At 47.8% G+C, this 11,570-nt stretch overlaps 1 protein-coding gene across 1 annotated transcript; it reads left to right on the top strand.

Annotated features, from left to right (window-relative positions):
- The first annotated feature begins 3,404 nt into the window (after positions 1 to 3,404).
- On the top strand, positions 3,405 to 8,863 carry CNGA4 (cyclic nucleotide gated channel subunit alpha 4). Its single transcript, XM_086338380.1, has 6 exons — positions 3,405 to 3,515; positions 3,647 to 3,748; positions 3,951 to 4,057; positions 4,360 to 5,005; positions 5,775 to 6,124; positions 7,844 to 8,863. The coding sequence occupies exons 1-6, from the start codon at positions 3,454 to 3,456 to the stop codon at positions 8,302 to 8,304; spliced, it is 1,728 nt and encodes a 575-aa protein (XP_086194506.1). The 5' UTR covers positions 3,405 to 3,453; the 3' UTR covers positions 8,305 to 8,863.
- The last annotated feature ends 2,707 nt before the right edge of the window (positions 8,864 to 11,570 follow it).

Raw genomic sequence — 11,570 nt, 5'->3', positions numbered from 1 at the left:
GAAGTTTCAGCGGAAAGGATCAGCACATAACAAGGCAAGAAAGAATGGACAAAATGTGGGAGGTACTCTGAAAACTATCATTAGTACAGCTTGTCTGGAGCCTAGGGAACATGCAGAGGAAACACTGTGAGATGAGGTCGAAGACATGGACCAAGCTTTGTAGACCATCTTAAGGAGTTTAGATTTTCATCCTTGGGGTAATAGAGAACCATAAAAAATGTTATGATCAGATTGATAAGATCCAAATTGGAATAGTAAGGATGTAGAAAAAATGGATACGTGGTTATTAGGTCACCAGGGCTTGATGACTGGATGAATATGAGAAAAAGTAAGAGGAAAGATTAAAAACTGAAGTGGTTTGCCATTTCCTTCTCCAGGGGATCTTCCCAACCCATGGATCCAATCCATGTCTCCTGCATTGGCAGGCAGATTCCTTACCACTGAGCCACCTGGGAAGCAAATACAAGCACTGCTAAGTCACTTCAGTCGTGTCCGACTCTGTGTGATCCCATAAACGGCAGCCCACCAGGCTCCCCCGTCCCTGGGATTCTCCAGGCAAGAACACTGGAGTGGGTTGCCATTTCCTTCTGCAATGCATGAAAGTGAAAAGTGAAAGTGAAATCGCTCAGCCGTGTCCGACTCTCAGCAACCCCATGGACTGCAGCCCACTAGGCTCCTCCGTCCATGGGATTTTCCAGGCAAGAGTACTGGAGTGGAGTGCCATTGCCTTCTCCAAATACAAGCACAGGAAAAACTAAATGATAGGATTAAGAGTCAGGTTAGTGATCACCCTTGGAGAAGCGCTGCCTAGAAGAGGGCAGAGTGGGGCTCTTGATGTGAGTGCCTGTTACATGACTGTGTTCACTCTGTGGAATTCATCAAGCTGTGTACTTAGGAAATATGTACTTTTCTATATGTATGGTCTAGTTACTATGCACTGAGTGCATGATAAGTCACTTCAGTCATGTCTGACTCTTTGCAACACTATAGACTGTAGCTTGCCAGGCTCCTCTGTCCATGGGATTCTACAGGCAAGAACACTGGAGTGGGTTGCCATGCCCTCCTCCAGGGGATCTTCCTGACCCAGGGATCAAACCCTCGTCTCCTGGGACTCCTGCACTGCAGGTGGATTCTTTGACACTGAGCCACCAGGAAAGTCCTCTGGTTACTATGCTATATAACAAATCATCTCAAACTTAGTAGGGTAAAACACTGGTCATTTTATTATGCTCACAGATTCTGGGAATTTGAATAAGACAGGGCAAGAATGGCTTATCTCTGTTCCCTGATGTCTGAGACCTCATCTGGAAAATTCAAACACCTGGGGGTGACTTGAGGCTGGTGACTAAAATCATCTGGAGGCTTCTTCACTCACATGTCTGATGCCTGAGACAACTGGGATTACTTGAAGGCTGAGCTCAGCTGGAACTGTCAAAGTACAGGCACATGACTATTCCTGTGGCTTGAGCTTCTCACAACATGGCAGCCAGGTTGTAAGAGGCAGCATCCTGAGACAGCTTCTGGACAGTGAGTGTTCTAAGAAAAGCAGAAGGAAGCTGCTTGGCCTTTTATGATCTAGTCTCAGAAGCCACACAACATCACTCCTGCTTTACTCTATTGACTGAAACAGTCACAAGGAAGGAGTATCAGAATATTATACAATATTATACAATTGTAATAGTAACAATACTGGTGCTAAGTATTTTGGCTGAAAGGCCAGTGATAGGGATCATAAGAGAAAGAGCAGATAGGAAAGATAATGAGCTCAGTTAAAAGACCAAATGGGCTACAGGTGACTGTGCAGTATCTGAGTGGGGACATCCTGTGAACACTTAGTGGTATAGATAGGTCTGTAGCTCAAAGAGAGTTATTGGGAGTCATTAAATGGGAAAGGAGATCCTGTGGGTGACCCAGACTGACCACAGAGAGTTGGGAGGATAGAAAGAGAGTCCATCAGAGTCCAGGAAAACCTCACCAAAACAGGAGGGATAGGCAGAGGGGCTTATGAAAGAGACTAAGAAGAAACAAACAGAAAACCAAGAAATTATGGTATCAATACAAGTCATGGGAAAAGCAGTTTTCAAGAAAATAAAATATACTGTTGTAGACCGTAGATGTTTCTTCCAAGACACTATCTGAAAACACAAATCTAGCCATATCACTTAACTGTGCAAAACATTTCATGAATTCTCCATTGCTTTAGATAAGCTATTAGTTTTATAACATGGCTGACAAAGCTCTCCCTGAGCTGTCGTCTGTCAACCATTCAGCCTCATCTTTCACCACTAGGCTCTCAGATTCGCTACAGAAACCAATTGACGTTCCCCTAGTCACCTATGCTTTTTGAAATCTCTGTGCCTTTCCTGTAGCGCTCTTCACTCTTCCATCTCTACACTTAACTAACTCCTATTCATCCTACAGAACCCAGTCTCAATTGGGACCTTTCCTATGCACTATAATAACTCTCTGTGTACCCACCTAATTGAGTACTCATCAGACTAATATATAATTGCCTATCTACCTGCCGCTTCCCCCACTAGACTTCGAGTTTATGGAGGACAAGGAATGTGTTTCATTCATCTTTCATCCCCAATACTTTGCATAATTTTGACGTGGCACATAGCAGGTGTTTTGATTATGACTTTTTGAGAAAGATGATATTAGTGAAAGGGACATCAAGTTGAGGGAGAATTTTTAGGATTTTTTAAAATTATTTTCTGGTATGGGAAGTTTAAGCCTGCTCATAGAAAGGGAAAACTGGAAGAGGTTAAGGATTTAGAAAACACAGGAAATAACTGGTGAGATCAGGCACAAGAGGTAACAGGAGGGGGATGAGGACCAAAATGCCACAGGATGGCCCCCATCACACTCATGCAGCAGGAAGGACGTAGACAAGGGTGCAAGTAATGGAACGAGAGCTCACATTGATATGAAAGGCATTCTCTGTCCCTGGAGACTAGTTCAGCACCTGATACCTGACATATCTGACAGTACATAGATGTTAAAAGAATAAAAAATGAGGTTCAAGCTGGGAATTTGCACAAGGTAAAACAATGAATTCCTAAACCTACACAGGCAACCAAGTCTCCCCACTAGAAAGCCCTTATGTAGTTCAGCTTTGAGGAAGGTGGAGGGAGACAAGGTTTAGCCTTACCTCTGAGGCATACACCCCCACCGTCTCCAAGGACCTCATTAGAGATGTTTAGTTGGATAGGTGTAAACCCGAGCCCTAGGAGACAGGGTGGAGTGCTGGAGCCACACAGGTTCCACCACTTTGGTAGCGGCTGGCTCTGGTGGCGTTGCTAAGAGCTTCAGCAGCCAAAGAGGGAGGAATTGCAGCTGGAGACCAAGGGCAGCTTCTTCTGGAAAGGCAGGCTCTAGCCCCCACTTCCTGAAACCACCTGCAGGCAGAGGCCCTGGATATCTCATCCCCAGGCAGCAGGCCACAGAACCATGAGCCAGGACAGCAAAGTGAAGACGACAGAGTCCAGCCCTTCTGTCCTGACCAAAGCCAGGTGAGAAATCCTGGTCCCCTCTGTCTATCTGTCTGCCTCACCAGATGGAGCCTGATCCCTCCTTGCTGCACCAGGTGGCAAGGGCAACAGCGAACCATGGATAATTGAAACCCGACTTCTTTTGCCCACAGGAAGTCTCTGCCAGTCCTGGACCCATCTGGAGATTACTACTACTGGTGGCTGAACACAATGGTCTTCCCAGTAATGTATAACCTCATCATCGTGGTGTGCAGGTTTGCCGCTATGGGAAGGGCCCTAAGCAGAGACCAGGGATAAAGAATGAGGCCCAGGAAGAGGGCGGGCCCTTGCTCGGGGCTGGTGTGTGTGAGGGCGGCGCCAATGCAAGGGCCCAGGTTTAGTGCTCAGCGGCTTGGGGACAATACCTCACACACAGAAGGATCCCTTAAGCCAATCCCTTCTGTCCCTACCACGCAGAGCCTGCTTCCCCGACTTGCAGCATGGTTATCTGGTGGCCTGGTTAGTGCTGGACTACACGAGTGACCTGTTCTACCTCCTGGACATCGTGGTGCGCTTCCACACTGGTCAGTGAGTCTCAGGACTGACCTTCCTTCCATGTTCCCTTCCTAAGGAGAGCCTCTTAGTAACAAGAAAGTGACCCCCTCCCTCATAGCACTGTCACATGTCTGTGTTTACAATACCCCAGTGCTCACCCCAGAAACCCTGGAGCAGTGTTAGGCCCAACCCATCCTGTCCCTGTAACTGTCTCCCTGTGCTGCCCTGGCCTACCCACCCTCAACCTCATTACTGTACCCGGAAGCAGGAAGGTGCCCCGACTCCGCCCCATACCTGACCCCACCCACGACTGAGCCCCCTTCCCCACCAGGATTCTTGGAACAGGGCATCCTGGTGGTGGACAAAGGTAGGATCTCGAGTCGCTACGTTCGCACCTGGAGCTTCTTCTTGGACCTGGTTTCCCTGTTGCCCACGGATGTTGCCTACGTGAGTCTGGGTCCACACACACCCACGCTGAGGCTAAACCGCTTTCTGCGAGTGCCCCGCCTCTTTGAGGCCTTTGACCGCATGGAGACCCGCACAGCTTACCCGAACGCCTTCCGCATCGCCAAGCTGATGCTTTACATTTTTGTGGTGATCCATTGGAACAGCTGCCTCTACTTTGCCCTGTCCCGGTACCTGGGCTTCGGGCGTGACGTCTGGGTGTACCCCGACCCTGCACAGCCGGGCTTTGAGCGGCTGCGGCGCCAGTACCTCTACAGCTTTTACTTCTCCACGCTAATCCTGACCACTGTGGGCGACACACCGCTGCCAGCCCAGGAGGAGGAGTACCTCTTCATGGTGGGTGACTTCCTGCTGGCAGTCATGGGTTTCGCCACCATCATGGGTAGCATGAGCTCTGTCATCTACAACATGAACACAGCAGATGCAGCCTTCTACCCAGACCACGCGCTGGTGAAGAAGTACATGAAGCTGCATCATGTCAACCACCGGCTGGAGCGGAGAGTCATTGACTGGTGAGGATACTGGGGTTCCAGACCAGGACAGGAAGAGGTGTGTAGGATAGACTCTGAGGAAGGTAGCTGGGTTCTTACTGCCTGGTGGGTCAGGCAGGGCACTTAGGATGTGGTATTCATTGGGGGGTTCACTGGGTGGAACTTGGAAAAGGATGTCCTCCATTAACTGGGTATGGACTTAAGGAAAGGGGTTGGGTAAGAGATTGACAGGGAGATGAAATCATACACAAGGAAAGCTAACACAGAACCCAGGGAATGGGAACTGCCACCACCTGGTAGAACTCAGAAGGTCCTGGAAGGTGTAAGAGGTAAGAGCAATACTCCTCAGAGGATGACCAACAACAAGATGGTTGACTCTGTCATGGAGTCCATACTGTAGGGTGAACAAGGGGAAGTGTCACCAAGTTAGGGACATAGAACAGAAGACCTCTAAAGAAGATGGGGCTTGGTGACTGAAGTAGATATTTTTAGTGGAACGGTACAAGACATCATGGAATGGTGGGTGGGTAAAGCCTGACGGGAATTAAGGCTCTGTCCACTGTGTAAAGGCTTCCAGGCCCTGGATGGGAGAGAAGAGGTCAAAATATGTCTGTGACTAGGAGATAGTGGACTAAGATATTTATCAACCAACTGTCAAGTATTCGTATGACCCTTGTGAGAGCTCAGTGTGGTTGGGTTCTTGGCTGAAGCTGAGCCGAGAACCCTGATGGAAAATGGAGAGGGAGGCACGTAAGGGGCTGGTGAGGACTGCTACTACCATTCCCCCCAGGTACCAGCACCTGCAGATCAACAAGAAGATGACCAATGAGGTAGCCATCTTACAGCACTTGCCCGAGCGGTTGCGGGCAGAAGTGGCCGTGTCTGTGCACCTGCCTACCCTGAGCCGGGTACAGATCTTCCAAAACTGTGAGGCCAGCCTGCTGGAGGAGCTGGTGCTGAAGCTGCAGCCCCAGACCTACTCGCCGGGTGAATATGTCTGCCGCAAAGGGGACATTGGCCGAGAGATGTACATCATCCGAGAGGGTCAGCTGGCCGTGGTGGCGGACGATGGTGTCACCCAGTATGCTGTGCTTGGTGCAGGGCTCTACTTTGGGGAGATCAGCATCATCAACATCAAAGGTGGGCACCTCAGCATTTGTTCTGGAGACTGGACTACAGGAGGGGAAGGGGGACAGCAGAACCCTGTGCTGAGACCAGATGGCACTTCAGGGCCCACAGATTAAGGACAGCTGGCCCTTGCCTGAGTCACTAGAGGGCTCAAGAGAGAGGCAGGACACAGAGGGTCTCTTCCCTGAGAAGAGGCTGAGTCAACGTCCATGAGAAGGTTGGGTCCTTGGAAGAGAGAGCAGACTTGCTCTGTGAGTATTCACCCAAAGCACCAACAGATCAGTGAAAAGTGCCAAGATAATAGCAATTAGTAATAATAATGGCTAATAGTCTCTACATGCTTACTACATGCCCTGTTCAAAGTTCTTCATGTGTACCAATTCATTTAATTCTCACAGCAGTTCTATAAAGTAGGTACTATTATTCACAGTTTAAAGGCAAGGAAATTGGAGCACAGAGAATTTGGGGAACTTGTCCAAGCTGACATGGGTGATAAGTATACACACTTGAAGTCAATATGAGAAAGAGCTTTCTCATAGCCAAATGGAAAGAGAGGTAGAAGGAATAAACTTCGGTTTACTCCATCAACTCCAGTCCAGGCTAGGTACTGTACACCGGCTCATTTATTCTTCTTATCAGCCTGTGAAGGAGGACAGCACAGGTAAAGACACCAAGGCCACAGGAGATGGGAAAAACTTAAAAGGGGTAAGCACGCTGTCACTGACGAAGACTAGAATGTGCTCTCAGCCTGGGGATCCCACTCTCTAGTTGTCTTAAAGGTCTCACACTTGTCAGCCAAGGACCCCCTCAAGCCCTGTATCTGGTATGCAGTTGGCCTATCTACCTGACTTTGGACAAATCACTTACCTCTTTTAGGCCTCAGTTTCCTCACCTACCCAAGAGGGGTGATATTCAAAACCCATAGAGTTATTTGTAAGAATTAAATGAGCTGTATGGGTGAGGCTCCCAGTGCGGGGCCTGGCACGTGGCAAGAGTTCAACAAATGGTGGCTCCCTTGCCCTTTCTAAGGTCCTTCTAGCTTTGAGACTCCGCAGCATTCAGAACCTATCTTCCCACCAGCCACCCACCATTAGCTTTCTAAAATGCAAATGATACCATACAGTTCCCCTGCTAAAAATAGTTCAGTAGTTTCTGTCCTTTAGCTAAGGTCTAGACTCCTTGCCAGGGCTGTGGGCCTTGACCTGGCTCTCTCCATCTCTCCCCAGCTCCTCACACGCTGCACTCTGGCCTCTCTGCCATGCCTGCTGTACTCTGTAACCACCCAACTCTTTCCTACCTCCTTCCCTCTGCTCATGCTCCTCCCTCTGCCTAGTTGCCCTCCCCGCCTCCCCTGGTTACCTCCCACTCAGTCTAGGCATCAGTTCCTCCAGGCTTCCCTGAATTCTCTGCCTTAAAGCTTGTCTGGGGCTCTTTGCCTGTCTTCCCACAGTACCAGATGCTCATCTACACTGCATTGACTGTGCTGTTAGGTAACTATTCCATCAAATGTCTATCTCCTCTAGACTGAACTCTTGGAGGCAAGTCACTGATACCCACTCAGCACACAGCCTAGTCCCCACCCAGTACATTACAGAATGAAAGAATTAATGAGACAGAAAGAGAGGCTCAGAAGCACAAATGTGGAGGTGGGGGTCCGGGTTCAGACGGAAAATACCCCCTCACACCCACCCTGACTAACTGTCCTCCCACCTGTCTGCTCCTCGGCCACAGGGAACATGTCTGGGAATCGCCGCACAGCCAACATCAAGAGTCTAGGTTATTCGGACCTGTTCTGCCTGAGCAAGGAGGACCTGCGGGAAGTGCTGAGCGAGTACCCGCAGGCCCAGGCTGTTATGGAGGAAAAGGGCCGTGAGATCCTGCTCAAAATGAACAAGTTGGATGTAAACGCGGAGGCAGCCGAGATCGCCCTACAGGAGGCCACGGAGGCCCGGCTGCGAGGCCTAGACCAGCAACTCGATGATCTGCAAACCAAGTTCGCTCGACTCCTGGCTGAGCTGGAGTCCGGTGCACTCAAGATTGCCTATCGCATCGAGCGGCTGGAGTGGCAGACCCGGGAGTGGCCAATGCCTGAGGAACTCATGGAGGCTGATGACGAGGGCGAACCTGGGGAGGGAACGTCCAAAGATGGAGAGGGCAGAGCTGGCCAGGAGGGACCTCCAGGCCTAGAGTGACCCCATGTCTATCCCCAGGACTCCCACCACCAAGTGAATCCAGACTTGTAGGGAAATCTGCCTGCAGAAACTCTGCCATCCTGTCTGCTGGGTTACAGAGATGGGCGTGAACTGGGTCTGTAGATGTACCACCTAGAGATGCAGGAGTGTAGCATACATTCAACCTCTGCTCACCAGAACTATACACACACACATGCATGCACACAAGCACACATGCACACATACCTATTTGCACATATGCACACTGACCAGGAGACTGTGAAATCCATATTAAATGCTCTGGAGTTCCCCTTCTCAGAGCACACATCTTTCTCACCTACATAAGTCTTATACCAACACCATATAAGTACATTCAGTCACACACCTCATAAACACACGTATACTGAGAGTCACACATCAATACACACAGATGTCGTCCATGGATCTGCACACACTTGTGAACACACAAAAGCATATCTATAGCCCTCTTGTTCCAAGGTATCTTTTAAATGCTCCTCCACATGGGGGGTTCACAAGTGTACCCTGCAAACAGCACTTCAATAAAGTGTTGCTTCCTCACTAAGCATTTATGGGGTTGATGAAAAAAACCAAAGCCAATGTGAGCCAGCCAGGATAAATTCTGTCTGAATTCTGGGTTACAGGGGCAAGGGGCACAGGCTGTGTAGTAGCTGGCTTCAAAGAGATGAGAGGACTGATGAATGAAGAATCATTGTGCCACAGTATAGCAAGCTTATGTATCTTACTGCTGTAAGTATGCACATGTTTTCATAGACACATTCACATATACACCCTGACCATTGCATCTCACAGCAGGTTTTGTATCCTCAACCTCATGAGCTCTGAGGGGTTCAATCTTACTTAGTAAGCCAGAGTAAATACCTGCTCCCTTTTCCTTCCTTCAGTTCAGCCCTGGAACCTAGGACCAGGTATACCTTACCCTCAGAACTGACCCCCAGAACTGATCTCTTCCAAGGGAAGAATAGTTTCCAGGACTGTAAACCTGGCCCTATCCTACCATGATGGTTCTCAGAGCTGGCCTTGGTCCTGGCAGAAATCCAGTCCTCCTTCTCTGTACAGCATTCCAAGACATAGGATGGAGAATGGAGGCTCAGTGGAGCAAAGTATCATGATTGGGGACAACTGGAGATGAGTGTTTGGGGAGTTCTGGAGAAACTGTGACATACTTAGAAGAAGGTCTGCAGGTTTGGGGCAGAAGAGGTGTTATGGGGTCTGTGGAGCAGAGTCAAATGTCATCTCTGAATCATATTCACCCTTGCCATAATTTTAGCTCCTCCAGGGCCTGGCCAGTCTTTGGGTGTGAGCTGTGCCAGGCAGTATTTTAAAATGTGCTTGGAATTTAATTTACCAACATTAAACTGATAAATTTATATTACATTGACTGAGTGATGACATACTCAGAGATCAATGCCACTGAAAGAAGATTTATTACTTACAGTCCCCAACAGGAAGTGAGCACACTGTGCCATACAGGAGCACATGGGGAAGCACCAGGGTTGCTCAGGAGGCAGAAAGGAGCAAGAAGAAAATATGGGTACAAAGTTTTTATTTCATAGTGGTAGCAAGTTTTTAGGTGAGAACGTCTCCTATTAGGTGGGAAGCAAAACCCGATTTTAGGTTTTGTGGTTGAAAGGTTCATAATATGACTTTTAAGCACCCACAAAAGTCAGACCACAGGGGAAATGTAAACAACATTGGTCTTTAATTTTCTCATGATTTCAAGATGCTGAATAATCAGTTACAGAATATCAAGAATGATTATTATAAGTGGTACACGAACGTAGGGTAGGGTCTCCAGGGCTCTGAGGGCAGGATATGCTGATGTGTTGTCATGGAGACAGTCCCAGAGGTGTTGGTGTCCTCTACGTCGACCAACTTTTTGGTCACGATACAGGTGACACAGAGGGACTCAGACACGAAGGACTTGAAACAAAACTTCTTCAAATGGGCACAGAAACTGAGACTGAGGCTGGAGCCGAGGTGTCAGGAGAGATTATGAGGGTCACTGCACTTTCGATCATTTCAAAATCTGTGGTTATTTTGTGATATCCTCCTCACCGATTATGAGAACCATAGGGCTGGCATGGGGTCTCTTGATTATTGCTGGGTCCTCAGAGCTAAAACTCTGCCAGGTTTTAGGTACCTAAATATTTATTTGGCAAACAGAGATGAGAGTTGAAGCAGGCAAAGATCCAATTTTGGAGGAAGATGTGTCAGTTTCTCAAGAGGTTTTCCTACCATCTCTGCCCTCCAGTCATGCTGAGCTAGAATGGGTAATGAAGGCCACTTTGGTGGTCTCTGATGGATTCAGGGTGCTAAAAATAAGCTTTTCATTTATAATGTACATACTTGTCCCAAGAGAAGGCTCTCCTAGAACAGGTGGCTTCTGCCACCTGGCAGAATTCTGAGCACAAGGAGGGTGATAACTGGCCATCTTGCCTATCCTAGAAGCAGGAGCAAAATTCTGGAGTCAGCTGTGCATTTTGGTGTCTCCGCTTTTCCAGGATGGGAAGATGGTGGAGCAACTATACCACAAGACATCTTGAATAGGCCCTTGTTGAGGCCCTCTAGTTGCAGACTGACACCCCTCCTGTGTGGGAAACAGCATTTTGACAATTAGGGAACAAGTTGGATAGAATTGAGCCAGGATGGGCAGCAGGGAACACAATTTTAAGTTCCTGGAATCACAACAACAAAACATCAACAAAAACAATCTTTTAGTCCAAAGAGTGTAATTTACTGTATGTCAATTGCTAGGCTAAGCATTTATATATGTGGCAGGAAACTTCACAGAGGTATTCATTTGGGTTTTGTTCATTTTATCCCTCCTCTCATCGTAAAAAAGTACCTAAAGTTTTGTATCCCCTAGACTTAAAGCTTTTCAAATTGCAGTGTCAAAACAGAAATGTTCAGAAACTCTCTGCCCTAGCTTTTGTTTATAAAAACAGGGCTCCCAGGAGGGAGGAGACATATGTATACTTATGACTGATTCATGTTGATGTTTGGCAGAAACCAACAAAATTCTGTAAAGCAATCATTCTTCAATTAAAAAAAATAAATTTAAAAATAACACAACAGAACAATTATAACAATATTCTATAATAAAAAAAGAAAAAAAACAAGGCTCCAAGGTTTTCACAAAAAATTCACCTAAGGGTGAATTGTGCCCAGCTGTCTGTGATGGCTTAGAGTTGAAAAAGCAGAAGTGTCTGTACTTCTGAGGAAGGAGATTCTCTAAGACTAAGGAA

The sequence above is a fragment of the Bos grunniens genome, chromosome 15, assembly GCF_055505025.1.
Source record: "Bos grunniens cultivar Pamir isolate PY7600 chromosome 15, Bosgru_T2T1.0, whole genome shotgun sequence".
Lineage (NCBI taxonomy): Eukaryota > Metazoa > Chordata > Mammalia > Artiodactyla > Bovidae > Bos > Bos grunniens.
This window is presented reverse-complemented; position numbering and strand designations above follow the sequence as displayed.